At 38.3% G+C, this 18231-nt stretch overlaps 1 protein-coding gene across 3 annotated transcripts in view; it reads left to right on the top strand.

Annotated features, from left to right (window-relative positions):
* RFX4 (regulatory factor X4) overlaps positions 1 to 18231 on the top strand; it is a 91561-nt gene that overhangs the window by 57067 nt on the left and 16263 nt on the right. For all 3 annotated transcript variants that reach the window (XM_084506811.1, XM_084506812.1, XM_084506810.1), the window contains 5 exons: positions 22 to 116; positions 1534 to 1651; positions 7010 to 7129; positions 8101 to 8262; positions 14980 to 15142. In XM_084506811.1, coding sequence (XP_084362937.1) covers positions 22 to 116; positions 1534 to 1651; positions 7010 to 7129; positions 8101 to 8262; positions 14980 to 15142 — 658 coding nt within the window. The remainder of the gene's footprint in view (positions 1 to 21; positions 117 to 1533; positions 1652 to 7009; positions 7130 to 8100; positions 8263 to 14979; positions 15143 to 18231) is intronic.

Consider the following 18231-nt stretch of genomic DNA (forward strand, 5'->3'; position numbering starts at 1 on the left):
GTTTTTTCCTTTGTCTGCCAGTGTATCAGGAGTTTGATCACCTTCTGGAGGAGCAGTCCCCCATCGAGTCGTACATTGAGTGGCTGGATTCCATGGTGGACAGATGTGTTGTAAAGGTTGGTAAGGAGTAAGGACCTGAGTCAGTGATGTACTTTATGAGCTCTATTCAGGTCATAGATTATTAGAAAAAAATAATAAAGATAAATAAATAAATAGAAGAGAAAGCCAAGCACAGTAATATGCAGGAGTAAAGCAGCAGTGGACAAAATCTTACCATTTTTCATGCTGAATATGAGAACTGTTCACATTCAGGATTTTGCTTCATTGTGCTTGTCTATCCAACCCAAAAGATGGTATTCAAGAATGGAATAGGGCCAAGCTTTCCAATCAAATCAATATTTCAAGGGTATGGAGAGATGAGTTCAGAGCCATTCTAACTATGTGGTGCAAATGGAAATGATAATCTAGCTTGTCCTTTTAAAGTCTTACTGAAAAGAATATTTAGGCCAACTAATTCATTTATGTGCACTCAAAAGTAAAGAAGAATGTCTACATTATCATTCAAGAAAGTATTTATATTTCTTTTTGAGTTGATTTGGGTTATACATTTTAACTTAATTGGATGAAAAAAACTACTAACAAATCTTTTAAGAATATTTTCAAAAGTGATCATGCATCATCATTATGTTACATAGACTATGTAACTATATGACCAACTGTTTAAACTTCTGTTGCTAACTATTGTCTATATTAGCATGTTCCATTACAATTACACTCTTCATTCCAGATTTCGCTGTTAGAACTAATAAATAAAAATCCATGTTTAAATATGTTGCCTCTCCCCCTGCTGAAAAATATCATACCATACACAACAGACACTTTCCCAGATTACTTGAAATATTTTGATAGTTTTGGAGTACTTTTCTTTAATTAGTGGAATGCAATTTGAAATTCTGACGATAATTGTCTGTATTTCATGAAGAATTTGGCATGAATTTCATTAATTCATGGTATAAACCTAATTCTTTAACTTGCATGTGACTCTATGAAGTAAACTTTGAGGAGCTGATGCCTGAGGTCTGCTTTCTGGGAATTATTTTTGCTTGTAAAATGATTATGTGTATTCACAAAAATAAAAACATGAAGGAACAAAAAAAAAATTAATAGTAAACTTTAATGTATGTTTTCAGCATAGACCAAGCACTTTGATTATACATTACTTCCTTGACTATGAAGGATCGTGTAAGTAATTAGTTTAAGATGAAGATTGGGGCAATTTTTGGCAGTCCTTGCCTCATTTTATAAAGTAAATTCTGTCTTGGTTTTGGATAATTCTTTGTATTTTCCACTTTCTGAAGCTTATATACAGCTGCAAGTTGTCTTTCTGTGTGTATTTTTTTGATTTTTTGGTGTTTATTTTAATGCAAAGGTATTGGTAAGTGTTTCAGTTTATAAAAAGACAGATACATCGCCCAGCTGTATCAGGTAGTGGAAATAAGTTTCTCTGTGTTAGATGTATCTATTTTCTTGCAGGTAGCTGCCAAGAGACAAGGCTCTTTGAAGAAAGTAGCTCAGCAGTTCCTCCTGATGTGGTCCTGTTTTGGCACTCGAGTGATTCGGGACATGACTTTGCACAGTGCACCCAGCTTTGGTACTTTCATTTTGTTGTAATAATTACATGTCACAGACAAAAAAACAACAACAACAACAACAACAAAAACTAAATCCTGGCTTGTAATGTAGAGTTCAAGTGAAATGAAAACATTCCAGTTTTCGCCTGTCCAGGGCTCTATTCGAAAAGAGGCAGGGCTACTCACATGTGGAAATAATACTCAGATAGATGTCTTTCTTCGAAATCTAGCCAGAGGAGCTGAAAACATTACTAATTCCTTCTGTTTATTGTTAGCCAATAGCTGGAGATACCAGTCGCTGGAGATATCAGTCACAGGTCAGCAGGAGGAGTCAATTATGGGGGCATTCCTTAATGCACTTCAGTGCAAAGTCGGCCAGGTTACTCAAACCACTGTGACCATGTTATGCTAAGACTTTGCGCTGAAGTGGCTTAAAAGCTTCTTAAACTAGATTTGGCTGACTGATCATGTTTCTTTCCCCTGGACAGATTGCCTTCCATTCTGCTGGATTTCAGTTAGGATGGAAAGATGATAGACTTTTGTAATGAAAATGCAGGCTGTTTTCTATACAATTTCAAAGCTTTACCTTGAGTCCTGGGATACAATCTGCATCAGTTAAGTAATAATAATAATAATAAACAGTTTAAAATCTGCTAAAAGCAGAAGTGACTGAAAATGGGCTGTTGTGTTATGAGTGCAAACTTTTGCAGTCATGTGCAACCAGGTTTAGTATGCGGGATATTTTTTATAAATGTATATTTGTCAGGATATGTTAGTAGAACATTAATAATCAATTAACTTATAAAGGCACTGTACCGAACAATTGCAAGCTTTTTTTTCTGCCAGATGGGTTTTGATGTCCTTTATGTCATTAGATGGTATTCAGTTATCATCACAAATAGGAACTCAGTAGAATCCATATTTATATTTTGATCTGAAACTACTTTCCTTAGTTTTTCCACTGTAAAGAATTTGTTAAGCAGGTATTGGTCAGTCACTGTTACACATAAGGTTAGTGAGCATCCCCAGGGTGATCATAGTTTTCATCTGCTCGATTGTGTTTTCAGCACTGGTATCCTGGTCATATCTATTCTGAACCTCTTCTAGGACTCATTTTCTCCTTGAGTCATTGCAGCTTTTCTTTCCTCATGGGCATAAAAGTAGCTGATAGTGCTTAACACAGAATCTTTCTGACAACGTTCAAAAATCCCTTTGCATGAATGTTGAGCAAATGTTGAATTTTGTGTTGCAGCACTTTGGGTTGCTACACTTCTCTCTGTAGACATAAACCCAAACCTTTGAAGTTTACCAGCGGTCAACAAATGAAAAAAACATCTTGCATTAGTACAGTATTTAGGTTATACTGCTGAAGTCATGAAATGCTGACATTAAAGTGTCCCTAAGGATATGTTATTGCTACTGAATTGCACATTACAACATTATTTTTATTCCTACTCAGGATACATTTTTTGCATCAATGAGTATAACTGCATGTACAAATGCAGAATTCCCCTTCTATAGACACACATCTTTGAACATTAATACATTTATATGTCACCACAGGCAGGGAAAAAATGCACTGGTCCTAAATGACCAGTGTTTTTCATGGGTATTAGGTGTTACAATTAGAACTGGGCCAATAACAGCTCTTTAATTTGGTAGCCAAAGCAAGAGTTTATTAAAATAAATAGCCTCAGAAGAGTCCTGAGCTTGTGTTAATCACTGCCAGAGAAAGATTTCTAACCACAGGTCTAGAGGAATTGTCCAGTGGGAGGATTTTGTCACCTTTCCTGTTGAAACTCTTGTGCTTCCTACAAACCACTTAACCATTTGTTGAACCACAGTGGTCTGCAGCATGCTAGGGAGGTTCTTTCCTGGGAGCTGATGGGACATGACAAGCTCAGTCCCTGTTCTAACCCTTATTTCTGCAGAGTGGTGTACCCCCTGCTCAGGTCCAACTCCAGTGGAGGCAGAAGGAGCTCTGACCCTTCAGGTTTTCAGAGGGGAGACTGGTAACAATATCATGTCCTCATCCTAGCAGGGAGAAGCCTGGGGTTATCCCTACTTTATTTCCCCAGAAATGAACCAAATGTTATTTAGCCACAGACGTAAAACTATACTCATTAGTACTAATGTTGCTATACTTCCACTGCGAGGCCATTTGACTCATTGTTCATGAATAAGAGTCCAGCAAGTTCCAAGAGAATAGCCCCTGAATGTACACAGCTCAGAGTCAGAATAACTCCGCTGTGCTTATTGTAACACAGTTCCATGTAGCATTTTACAACATATGAATTTAGGTGAGTTCTATGGAGAGAAACAAAGACACAGGTGTACTCTTAGTTACATAACTATATACCTTTGTTCTTAGATGAAAAGTTTTGCATTTTCACTATATTGTAAATTTACTACATTTACCATTTTACTACATAACAGTTTCAGAGAACTGATTTTTATGGATTTTTTTCCACTTAGGGCAATACGTAGACTATAGATGCTCACCTCAATAAATAGATGCTGACAGTGTTATTTATAATAATAATAAAATAATGTGTTACATACTGTGATCTTTACATATGCAAGACAGTATATTTTTATCTTTGAATTATATGATAGGGGAATTTGATTAGAGGAATATCTGGCACTGGACTGGCTAGCACAGAGATTTAATTCTGCAGAGCTTTTAAGCATGGTGAATCGGGCAGGTTGAAACACTCCCTGGCAGAAAGAAGCTCCTCCCTCTCCCTCTCTGTCTCCCTCTCTATGAATATCAAAGGCACAGTTGGTGGTAATGTTTGAGTAATGCATCCAGTGTGTAAAAGTAACTAATTAGTAATAGAAGTTCCATGATTTTCTCTAGATCTGCAAATCTCACTGGTCTTTTGCTACTTATACATAATTGCTGTATCTGTTAATAGATGTTGACAGTTACTGTATATTAACTGGGTAATCATTGCCATGATTTCAGTTAACTCCTTCTGAAAATTAGAGCCAAACACTATTTATTATTATTGTAACTACAGTCTCTTGAATGACTTCTTACCTCTTCCTAAAGCAGTGTGAGCTTTACCAGCCACAGCTGGATCCTTTTCAGTACTTAAAGATATACTTGAAAGAGCTAAACAGTTTCATGTGAATAACAGTAGCTTGCAAACACAGAATAAATTACTGTACATCGTGCTGAATAGCTATTCACTGTGTAGCTGAAATGCATGCCCTGATATTGGTTTCAGTCTACAGCTTACGTTACATTTGACTCATATAAAAATGTAAAAATATTGCATTCATTCAGTACCAACAACTTGTTTGTCCAGTGTCTTTCACACAAAGTCTGGGCTTGAAAACTCCGTACAGAGTTTAAAAATACACAGTGGAAGAAATAATAGGAGAGGAAGAGAGAAATTCAAAAGAGTGACAAGGGCACTGGAGTGTTTTTAAATACTGCATTCAGTATTGCCAACCCCAAGTCTTCAAACTAGACTTTGAAGATTAGACCCCCCTGCAAAACAAAGGCTTTTTTAATAGCAAACATGGAATTCTTGTCATTTGCCTGCTAGCATATTAGTGTTCAGAGCTCACACTGATGTTTTTTATGAAACTACAAGCAACTTTCTTTTACTTTCATTTTTAAATGAAAGATGAGCAAAGAGTTTGATGAGAAACACCAAATAACCCAAGCCTTGTACCACCATGTGAAGTTTGGCAGCCTTTAGGCATTATTTTCTTACCTTGGAAATGCTTACCAGTAATAACTGCACTAAAGCTATTAGAGACCTCCCACTGAAAAACTGAAGGCAGAAAAGGCTTTTTGTGAAGATTCTTGATAGTCTGCTGTTGCACTGGGGAAATCCTAGGGCAGAGGGGTGATCAGAAAGGTCTGCTGTCTTTATAAAGACTGCTAGATTAAATATGATTTTATTTAACAAGTCTTTTAGCCACAAAGATTTCCAGAACAAAATCTCTGCAGTAGTTAGGAGAGGATCTTCACTATTTATCCTCGTGAGGCTGGGGAAACATGTTACCATTTTGATTTGCATAGATATGTGAAACTAATGAAAAAAATGAATGCTTCAGGTTCACCAACAGTCAAAGATTTCCTCCTCCTAGCAAAGGTGTTGCAATCATGAATGTCCTTTTTTTGTGCTGCCTCGTCCAAGAACACAAAGGCTCGTGTTCTCCTCCCAGTGTGTGTGCTCTGCTCGTATCAGTGACGACAGAAGCCATGCAGGCGTGGAGTGAGAGAATGAAACACAAAGACCATCCAGGTCACAAAGAAAAAGAATGTGCTCTGAGTTGCTTTGAAAGCTGAATTGCCAGCTAGAATTGTATAGGGGTATAGGGCCTTTCAAACTACTTCTTCTGTCCTTAAACATTTGTAACTGAGAAACTTAAGAAAGTTTTTCTATAAACCTCAGAGGACAGAACTTCTTAGGGTGTGCTATTAAAATTTATTCCTATTACTCTAGTCCTTACCTTCCTCCTAATAACTTTAGCAAGTTCTCCATCTGTGCTCAGGTCTTACTTGAGGATTTGTGGTAGATAACTATGAACATGGTGTATTTTTACTATTAATTTTCTAAATATTCTTTGACTCCATCCGCCACGTTTTGTTTTGGCCATACTTTTTCTTTTTAGTCCCTTTTTTCACACTCCTGTTGTGGCAGTTAAGAAAGATAAAATCCATGGCATCTTTGGAGGAAAGCACAGAAACAGGACAAATGTTATGCTGCTGATATGACTCAACCTTGTAATTAGGAAAAGATAATGTAGTAAGAGAAGTATGACAGGGCAAACCTTTGGCACAAGTTTTTGTCTTTAAGATATCCACAATTGCTACTAATGCCTCTATGATTAACAGTTAAAGGGTGTCTCATCCAGTACAGGCAATGCATTGGATATACCACCAGGAGATCTGGAAGGATGTTTCTACCTTCCCGTTGATTAGTCTCATTTCTTTGTCCAATGACACAGGTAGTGCAGAAATTTTTTACCAGAATGTGTCACTAAGGCAGCCAATTCAGGATTCTACTTCTGGCACTTGAGATAATTCCACCTGTAGTATAACCATCTAAATTGTTCAATGCTTATGTTGGAAAAGAAGACTCCATCAAGTGCCAGCTCAGTTAGGCAGCCTCCTTGCACCCTAAAGTACAACAGTTGGTCATATAAGCCTGGCTGTGTAAGTGCAGGAGGGAACAGTCTGTTACTGCCCAGGTATGCTTTGACCTGACTTATCTTGAGTAAGAGACGCATTTCAGTGGCTGTACTATGTTGAGGCAGTCCTACTCAGTGCCTTTTGTGTTGAATAGGGTAATCATTGGTTTAATGAGTGTATTGAGACAGTCAATGGCTTTTTTGTTTGTTCACTTTACTACCAGGGTCTTTTCACCTTATTCACTTGATGTTTGATGACTACGTATTGTACCTGCTAGAATCACTCCATTGTCAGGAGAGAGCTAATGAGCTAATGAGGGCAATGAAAGGAGAAGGAAGCACAGGTGAGTTTGTTATTTTATTCATCTTTTGTTGTTTTATTCCACTGTATTCACTGTTTTCTATGTAAGGTTATTTCTCTTATCTTTGTGTAACCCAGTGAGGTCTGTCTATGAGCAAAGTGTTGTTTTTTTGGTTCCATCATGATTTGAAATAAGCCATTTATGAGAGGATCCTCCCTAGTTAATACACTGTAAAAGAGGCCTGCATGCTTCTTGATGTAACTCTGGATGTCTGAAATACTATTCCTAAGTACAAACTTGGTGTTTCAGTAAGGGATTTTTGTACCAAACCTTTTACATCAGTTAATCTGTTTTACATTTCAGAGGAAATGCACCATCACACGTCAGTGAGATGATCACCCGGTCTTGATTCTCTCCCTCTCCACCCTAGTTTTACTCTAAATAAACTCACTCATACCAGTGGATTTGTACCAGTGCAAACTTAAAAGGGAGAGATGGGAGAAGTGAGCAAATGGGGGAGGAGGGGGAAGCCATGATTTCTCATACATTTAAGTTCTGAGTTCCTGTACAGAGGCAAACTCCCAGCCCTGCTCTACTTACTCTGCACTGACTTGCCAGAACAGAGACTGCCTCTAGTCTCTCTGCTCAGGGATGCCCCTGATAATGAGAAGTCTTCAGTCAGCTTCCTTCCTTGCATTTCCCTTATTTTTGGCAAGTTAAATCTCTTAGTCATGGGGATATAAACCTTAAGCTGCCTGTGCACAAATTTCCTACCTGTACATTAGGAAAAATATCACTTTCCTATAAGAGGACTTATGATGGTAAACGGATGGCAGCAATGCTAAATGTTATAGAAGTACTTCTTTCAAAGATCTGTGTTAGTCCTGCAATGAATTTCATGAAATATAGCATAAAAAAAAAGCACTAACTGCTCACATAATTTTTTTAGTTCCTCGGTGTTCTTTGACTTCACTTTTAAGTGTTTGTTTGGTGATTTTTCTCTCACCCTGCAGCAGAAATACGAGAAGAAATTATTCTGAGTGAACCAGCTCCTCCAACTCCCTCCCCAGTGCCGTTCTCCCCAGCTAAATCTGTCACCTCTGTGGAAGTGCCCTCTGCCCCCTCGCCTGTCAGCAATCAGTCCCCAGAGTATGGTGGCATAGCAGCTACAACAGGTAGGCGGGCTTATGGCAGCTGGATCTGCTTGAAGATGGGTTTTGCACTCAGTCACCTGAAATTAAACCAACACAACGTGCTGGCTTTCAAGGGATAAGAAGCCTTTCCAAGCAGAAGTCTGTTTAAAGTATCAGTTATGCTTTCTCACTGTATCTAAATATTGTGTGCAGTTTTACAGGAACAGGATCTGACACTTGGGGTCCAAAGACCTAACAGGAGATCCAAGACCTCAGCAGATCAGAATCTGTTCTGTTACCAAGGCCTTCAGAACAGACCTGTCTCTGTATTTCTATGTGTTTTTAAAATCAGTTCAATTGATCATATTTCTAGTAATGCCCTGACAAAAAAAAAAAAAAAAAAAAAATTATGAATATAGCACTTCTGAGCATCTTCAATGACTTTAAGGGCAATCAGTCTCTGAACCACATAATTCCCAGTGGGTAAAATGGGAATTGGATATCTTTCAATATATTTGAGACCCTAACATTCTTAAATATCTGCACAAGTTTCTCTTGGGAATGCTTTACACATTGTTGGTAACTTTAAACATTAGACATTAGGAATTGGATGCTTGAAACCTATTTTCAGTTACATACTCTGTTATTGCAGCTCATGAACTGCTTGTATTCAGGTGGACCCACAGATTAAAAAGTTTGTGCTTAAGGATATTCAACTTGTGGGTAGGATTACCAGAAAATTACCTAAATGCAAAAGCATGCACACACATGGTTTGTTGATTGGTCTGTATGTATGGGGTACATACAATCCTCTGTACCCTAATGTAAAGCTCCACCTTTTGGATTTGGGCAAGACAGTCCATCTATATGACAAAAGGCTGTGTTTTCTTAATTCATTAAAATGAGCTAAGAAAGGCAGAAATGTGAATGACTTTCAGAAGGCATTCCAAGCAGTAAAACTCCAGCTTTGCTGCTCCTTGGTGAAATGGGTGTATAATCAGAATGTGGAAGCTATCACTTTTGTGACGTATTAGAAAAGTTACAAAACCTTCTTGAAAGAATGTCAGAAAGTGATGATTTACCACACTGGAGAATCTGGCAGTTGCCAAAGGACTAATAAATCTTTCTGACAAATGTTTGTCATGTTTTAAAAGGCACCATGGGAAGCACAATGCATAGTTGTGGTGGAAAACGATTTAAGAACATTTATCTCTACATGGAAACTTAAGGTTTTCTCATTGTTGGAGACTATAGTACATTTAGGAAGGAAAAAGGATGATATTAACCCCAGAACAGATAGACAATAGAGCCATATGATTCCTAGACGTATGGCAAGTGAGCTCACTGCTTTGGATCAGGCAATGCTGGAGGTGGTGTGTATGTTTGAGTCTTGAAATGATGAGTTTGTGAGTAACTTGCCCTGTGGCCATTGTGGCCCAATGGGATCATCATGATGTTGTAACCAAGCCTTACAATGATGCGGAACTTTACCCAATAGTAAAAGATTGAAAAGTTGGAAATTGCATGCTCTCCAGTGACAGTGACAGCAATGAAGATTTGAGAGACTTCTGTTCAGGCTGCAGAGACTGTAACTCTATATGGCTATCAGAACTATTAACCCACATCTTATTCTACACTTAAATGACAGCCAACTTGTTGATGTCTGAGCTTCCAGCCTGCGTGCTTGACTTAAGCTCAGATCAGGGCAGACCTGGGAACTGCGTGAGTCTTAGGTGAATCCTGCTTGAATACCACTAATAAACCAAGGGAATGGACTCACACAAACATTACAAATATGATTCCTTTTTGTTTTCATGATGTATCTTATTTTGTTATAGTCTATTTTATTCTCTCTTTCTCTCTCTCTCATTTTGTTTGTCCTGGCAAGGCTAAGGTCTGCTGGTGTGAAGTCTCAAGCCAGAAACAGGATCACTTGGGTGCAGTGGTTGAAGGACCCGCTCCCACATTACAGGCAGTAGAACTTGACGTAGTTGTTCCCATAGCAGAACTTCTTAGGCAAGAAAGCTATTTCTGATTAATTTAGGTCTCTTTTTTCCAGCTTCTCAATTTTAGGTTGTTTTAAAAACCTTTGTTTGCTTATGTTGGGTTTTATTCTTAAGGGCTGGTGCAGTCTCATTTTTGCCAACATGAAAGTCATCTTTGCCTAGCACAAGCCAAATTTATCAATGCCAGAAGTAGTCTAGCTAAGATTATATACAAGTGTATGGATATTTTCTGGTCTTAATTTGGGAAAGTAGCAATACCTTAATTTCCCTTGTTTATCACATAGACGAACTAATCACCTTTTCAGTTTGCTCACCGTTACACCATGGAACGCAGAGTTCATTCACATACAGTAATACAACCACAGATCAGCTATAGGAAATTGCTATATTTAAAAACGGGAGCGCTGAAGATGCATTATATATAATTAAACTATTCCACATACAGATTTGTGGAATTTGTATATAGAATATTTTGGAACAGGAACCTCTGTTCTGGAGAGACACATTTAAAGAACTCTATTGATTTTCTTAAACATCTTTTATGAGGTAAATATAAAACTCTGAAAATGCTTTGCAAATCTTGAGAATTAGTCCCACTGGTTATCTCTAGCTCTCAATTCCCTAATTTAAGGCATCATTAACTTTTTTTTGCTTGTGGCATTAGCAATAAAAGTTAACTATTAAACTTGTATTTTAGCCTTTTTGCCTTCACTCAACGGTCAGCACAAAACCAGCAAACTAAACTGTTGCAATTGCATGATACTAAGCAAAAGAGAGGTAAATCCTGTATGTAGCATTCTGCATTAGAACATCTGGCATGGCTCAGCTAACATTTTATTTAAAACTTTCTGTTAAGTTACTAGACATTTAAAAGCATAATTAGTCTCTGTCCTTTCTAAATCACAATGGCCAGATTAATGATTGTTCAAACTGCAACAATATTGTAATAAAAGTGAAAGCTATATGGCAGACTATACTATTCTCCTTTAAAGCCCCTTTTGAAGCTGATTACTTATTTGCTAATGAAATGTTTTTTGGACAACCTGAAATGAACTCTGAATTGTAGGTAGTTCCTAATACAATAGTCAACTAATCCATGCAGTTTACCATTTAGTTTCAATAAACGTATGTCTGAAATAAATTTTCAGGTCATTTAAGGTCAGTATTTTTCCAGGTCTGGGCTAGGTGATAAAATTTGAGAATCTGCAGTAGAGGGTACTTGCACAGAGCTACCATCTCTCATATTTATGTGTCTGAATACAATGACATCCTGTATTTTTGTGAAGTTCCTGCTCCTGGACTCATATGAATATATGAGAATATCAGGTCTTGTTCAAGAATAAGAGCTTAATTCTCATAACTGCTCATAAAAGTCAGCTTCCAGTTTCAAAAGGTGGTTCTTCCCTTTCCAGTGGAAGGTTTGGGGATTTTTTAAAATGTGATAGTTGAACCAGAATGGGGGTCTGACTCATGATTTTTGGTAACTTGAGGTTGACAGTGGTGCGTACTACCAGATGTAATACACAGTGCTGTGAGTATCTTGCTTGTATCTGGGTGGACATTTTCTTCAGCATACAGCAGATATAAAATGCAGCATCATGAAGTAACTTTTGATTCTTTTTGCACTGATATAGTACTAATGACAGCAGCTCTCTTGTTGGACTGTTCCATTTTTATTTGGCTCCACTAGAGCTCACATGGTTTCTCAGTTAGTATCCTGAAAATCAAATTTATCTTTAAAAGAGAAAAGAGAAAGGAGTGATAATAAATGAACTTCCCTATTTTAATCAAACCCTGCATGTTCAAAACAAAAAGCAGAACAAAATGTTGCTCAACCGCTATTGTTTTTGCTTATTTCAGAATGCAGTTCAGTTGGGTTCAGTCATATCTAACAGAGACTTCATCTCCTGAAGTTCAGTTCTGCAGCCAGCTGAGGAAATGAACCATACAGGCCTGAGACATAGATGGGTATTAGAAAGCTAACTATTAAAATCTGTGATTTATCTTATTTCTTCTTTTCCACCCATCATAAAGCTGGCAGTATTCTGGCTGACCTGATACATACCTATACACAAAGTCTCTGAATCTGTTGTCTTCTTCAGGCCTTCCACTCCCTCTTTGTGACTAGGTCACTCAGAAAACAGTGGCATCCCTTCCATTTGCCTTCCAAAGACAGAGAAGTGAGGCGACTGTAGATTCCCGAGACTGTCCTAAGAAAACTGTTCAAACAGCATCCTGTCACTCCGTAAATCCAGGGTAAAGCCCAACATACGTTTGTTTCTAATCCACAACATTCAAAAGAAAGCGAGTGTTTCCTACAGCAGCTGTGTGAGGCACTGTCTGATAGTACCTGGGACAATCCTTGGTTAGGAGAATTAAACAGAGATATTTACAACTCTTCCAGCGCGAGGCCTATTCTTTATTTCTGTGTTGTCTGGACAGGCACAAGGTATGCTACAACCTAAACATTTATTTCAAAATTGAACAGAGGTAGCTGCCAGTTAGGCTTCAAGGTCAGGAATGACCACGTCCTTTCATCCAAGGACCCTGACTTTCCACAGAGAGTACAAGAAACAGCTTGCTGTTCTGGACTGACTCATTTTCCTCAGACCGAGATAAGATCGCTACTGTTTTTCAATAAAAGAAAGGAGGCTGCCACAATGGCTGGGGATGGACAAATTAACCATATACAGTAAAATGTAGAGGATATTTTGGCCCTGTTACTGCTTCTTATTAGAGCTAGGGAGGTAATGAGTAGTTATGTTTGTTTGTTTTGTTGGTTTTTTTTTGTCTTGATGGGCAACTTTTTATTGTTCAAAGCAAAGCTTTTGTTTTATGATGAATTTAAAAAGTGAAGGGAAAAACAGTAATTTTAACTATAAATAAATATTTGATTTTTTTCTTTTTTTCCTTCTTTCTTTTCTCTCTCTCTTTCTTTTTTTTTCTTTTTTTTTTTTTTTCCCTTTCTGTTTGAGTTTTGGCCTGTTTTGAAACAAAGTTTCAAATTTTCTTCTGGAAAATAACACTCGGGAAATATGCTGACCTTTTGAAATTGAAATGTTTCACCAAAATTTCCTGCAACATGTTGAAATTTTCAAATCAGTTCTTCCTTTGTTTTCAAATGAAACTATTTGGTGACTGCATAAGTTTTGGCTCCCTCCACATAAACTGTATTTTCTGGAGAAGGCTGACTTTCTTAAACACTTTTCCACAGCTCAAGGAACCATGACTGCTTATGGCCACAGTAGCAGTGATGCACCAGCTCAATTGTTTATGGATCCATAAATAGCTTTGCAGCTTTGGTCTGAGAGATCTCCGTCATGCTCAAAAGGGGAGAGGTGAAAGTCTGAAGATTCAAAAGTCAGTGACAGAAAAAGCAGACATGAAAACAGGCCTACCACAAATGTTCTTGGCCATAATGCATACAAAGATGTCTCTACTATAAGAGCTCCAGATCACATCTTGCCTTGTGAAGCTCAGAATGGCTTTGGTCAGACTCAGAATTAAGCATTTCCCATTACCAAAAAGAAATATTTATCTCATGTTGCTAAATAAAAATCACACAGAGAGAAAATTATGCACATCTGAGATAGTTTTTCATTCTACGAAGCCATGGAGGATACATGGACCTGGTAATACAGTCATTACCCTCTTGGAATTAGGCCCTTTCATGCTACAGGAAGTCCCTAGCATCCACACTGAAAAAACGAGTCACCTCCTGTAATTCCTTTTAGCTACTGAAAAAGAGTCAAGAGTGCCCAGAGACCCCAAACTACTGTTCGGATTGGGTTAAATTCAGTGTTCTGGTCCTCATTTGCAGGGTAATCTCAGCCAGTATGGTCATGACCTCCAGCAAGAGCTGTGTTATACTGGAACAATGGATCTGTCAGCCTCCTGAGTGAAAGGGGTGTGTGCAAAGGACAAAGGTTTCTCAGCAGCTGGCTTATGAATCTGGAGTTCCTGCCTGGAAGGGATCAGGATGATTAAAAAACTCAGCACCTTTCAACCAAAACGGAAAACCTACTTCTTTGCTTTGCTTTGCTTTTCCCACAAATGCTCTACATACAAAAAAAAAAAAAAAAAAAAAAAAAAAAATCAGTCCCTGCCACATCTAAAGATGAAAGAAAAATTATTGGCAGGAAGAAAATGGCTGGACTATTTCTGTCCATATATATATATATATATTTATAATTGGAGATCTACCTCTGTGTTTCCTCACAAAAGCTGGTACCTCGTTGGGTGGAATAGAGAGGCAAATTGCAAAAGGATCCAAGAAAATTTCTTGCATAACACCCATCTTCTTCCAGTCCTTCATTGTTCTGATCATAATTCCTGCTTTGCTCCAGGCCTGATCAGCCTGTGAGCTAAACAGACCATCAGCTCACTCTGTGTGAGAGGGACCTCAGGGGTTGGTGCATCATGCCTAAGAAATATTAGCATTGGTGGTCCTCCATTACTAAGTCTCATCCCAGTTTTTCTGAGAGATTATAGCCTTGAGTTATAATGCCATGCTGAAATTTCACAGTCTGAGGTATTCAGGATATGTTTCTTACCTCTGGATCTTTGTACACTTCAGCTGATAATTTCTGCTTTTATTTATGTCTCAGACATGACCGTTTTGTTCACTTTGCTGGATGCTGTTTCCATTATCAGTGCTTAGTAGGTCATTTTCCAATAGCTGTCTCAAAGCATAATGCCTCTGTGAATGACAGCCTATTTTAGCTGTGTTCCTTTCATGCTTGTTTGTCTGTAGGGGCTATGCAATCCTACACGTGGTCACTAACCTACACTGTGACAACAGCTGCTGGGTCGCCTGCTGAAAACACCCAACAGCTGCCCTGCATGAGAAGTCCACACGTACCATCATCATCTGTCACACACCGGATACCTGTTTATCCCCATCGAGAAGAACATGGGTAAGTCACTTCCCAGTGTCTTGTTTGTTTGGTGTGTATTTTGGATGAACCTAAGCTTAGCTGGTTTTGTTTTTGTTGGTGGTGGTTGGTTGGTTGTTTTTTTTTTTTTAATTGGAAATGCAATTAAATCTGTTTCTTGATGTAATACATGTATGTCTGTATTGCAAAGATGCTGATATCATTATTCTTTGGCTGTTGTTATTGCTGTATGGTTATATTATGTCTCAGTTTTATAATCATATTAAGTTCTATTTCAAAACACGGTAGGCCCGGATAATACTTTATAAAAGAGAAGGCTTTGGCATGTTTCTTCCTATCTGTGATTCCCGTTTTCCCGTGTCTTGTTTTATCCCAAGGCTAGATGTGTCCAAAGAACAGCCTTTCTATACTAAGTCTCAGGAGAAGTGTTTCTTTTCCTCTGCACAGTGCAGCTGAGACCACACCTGGAGCAGTAGATCCAGTTCTGAGTTCTCCTCTGTAAAAAAGACAAGGCCATAAGGAGTCCAGAAAAGGGCCACTAACATGATCAAGGAAGTGGAAGAGCTAAGATATAAGCAGAGACTAAGAGAGCTGGGGTTGGTTAGCCTCAAGAAGGCTCAGGGAGGGTCTTATCATGGTGTATAAACATGTCATGAAGGATGTAGAGAAAATGGAGACAGCTTCTTCTCAGTGGTATCCAAGTGATAGGAAAAAAGGCATGGGTATAAACTGAAATTCTGGAAGTTCTGTTTAAACTTAAACAAACAAACAAAAAACACAACATGCAAACAACAAACAATTCATTTTAATGTGATCAAACACTGGAATAGGTCGCCCAGATAGGCTATGGAGTGTCCATCCTTGCTGATATGCAAAACCCATCTGGTCCTAATCCTTGGCAGCCTGATCTAGCAGACCCTGCTTTGAGCAAGGGGCTTACACTAGCTGATCTCCAGAGGGCCCTTGCAGCCTTTATGATTCAATGACTACCGTTTGACCTGCAAATCAAAACTGTCCAAAGTTTGGAAAAATAGCCACATTTTCACTATAGTATTCTAATCTCATCTCCATCACCAAAATTTGCTTGAGGCACTGAATTAAAATAATTACAAGCTGAAATTTGTTTAACATTATTTGATCTTGGCAAACTTCAGACACTCAGACAAAAGTCTCTCTGCTCTTTGTTACATAGCACTTCTGGGCCATCTCATTTGGGTGAATGTGTCACTCACAGATAACCATAACTAAAGAGAAACAGTCACAAAATCATCACTGGAGAAGGGCTCCAGGAACATAACAAAATTAGCAAGAGCCCAGATGCTGACATGAAGCAAGACATTCAAAAGATGTTTCTGATTTCCTCAGTCTCATTGCATACTCATTACCCTTGCAGAAGTGCTTTCTCAGAGTGGAAAATTGTTTACTCTTTGGAAGGATAGTAGAGATTAATTTGAACCTTCCATCTCCTTCTCTCCTGGAAGGAGATTTGGATTGGTCCAAACCTTTGGAGAAGGAGATTTGGATTGATCCAAACCTTTGGAGAAGGTTTGGATTTCTGCCTGAATGTCACTGCTAAGCCCTTCCCGGAAAAACCTGGATATCCTGGATATGGCTGCTTTGTGGAGTCAGAAATAGAGTAGCAGGGAGGTTTGTGAGCTGACACAATGCAATAACTAGAATAAGCCATGGTAAGGCAGTGAATATATCTATAGATACATTTATGTATACATACATGAGAATTCGTTGTTATTAATGGAATCTCTCGCCTCTGGAAGGTGATTTGAGGAAACTTTTTATCTGAGTGAATCAGTATTTCTGAAATTAACAAAGACTTCTATAACCTGACTTCTTTCGCAGTTTGGATTTACATGGGACACATGCTTAGAAACATATTGGGGATGCTTCTAAAAACATTTTGGTGGTGTCTGCCTTCTTGCCTGGAGCTGACTTTTTAAATGTAGCGATACAACCTCTCTGTTAATTGACGCTTACGTCCCTTCTATCTCAAAGATTTTCTGATCTTATTTGCTCTCTATATTGTAGCACTATTAACGTTTTTCTGAATAATTACAACACATACTTATTTTGGATCTGCAGCAAAAACAGCACACTGGTATATTCGTTTTTATATGATTCAAGTCTGACGTAATATGCTAACAGAGACATGTTCCTGAAGAAAGGCCTGCACAGAAACGTAGTAACCTCTCTCATAGTGTTCGGAAGCCCAAGACTCCATGGTTCTTTTGGAAGATACAGTCACAGATTCAAACAGAAGGGAAAAAAAAATAGGAGACCTTGTATGCAACATTCAGTTGGCCGCTCTGGAAAGTAACAGAGAGAGAAGATCAAAGTCTGCACTAAGATGTCAAGGTTTCTTGAGAAGAGAGAAATAGAGTTAGCAGCTGTCATGCCCACATAGACTGAACCTCACTGCCATGCAGAGGGGCAGCCAGAGAGCATATGCAGTGCGCAGGCCAGGAGCCATTCCCCTGCTGCAGGTGAATTTCACACCAAGTGCAGATTCTTGGCCACTCAGCACACCTGAAAGCATTCTAACAGCAGTTCTGCAAGGGTTCCTACCAATATTGCACACTAAAGATGATCCTATTTAAAATATAAAGCCTCCAGAACATCTTGAGATAGGAAGAGAATACCTAAAATATCAGAGCACTTTATATGATGGTATTCCACAATGTAAAGATATTCTAAGAACTGAGGCCTTGGAACAAGGTAAAGCCCTCCAAGCTCCCAAGACAGACAAATATAGACTGTTGGACTGATTTGTACAAACATTTTATCTGTATTTCTGGCCAGTTTTAGAAGATAAAATATAAATTCAATGATAACTGTTCCCTGTAAAATAAAAATTTAATTAAGACCAATTGCATATTAACAGAAATGAATGAAAGGGTTCATGGTCTGTTCTTCATTATTAAAACAAGACCTATAAGAAGCAATACTAGTGAATATTTGTGAAACAAGGGGAAGGGCACAGAGTTCATAACCTACTCTAATTCATGCCGGTAAATCTTCTAAATCCACAATGGTACTCTCCACACGTATGGGATATCAGGACGATCAATGGAAGATCTATTGTATTAACAGGGGAA

Source organism: Aythya ferina (genome assembly GCF_964211825.1).
Source record: "Aythya ferina genome assembly, chromosome: 1".
Classification (NCBI taxonomy): domain Eukaryota; kingdom Metazoa; phylum Chordata; class Aves; order Anseriformes; family Anatidae; genus Aythya; species Aythya ferina.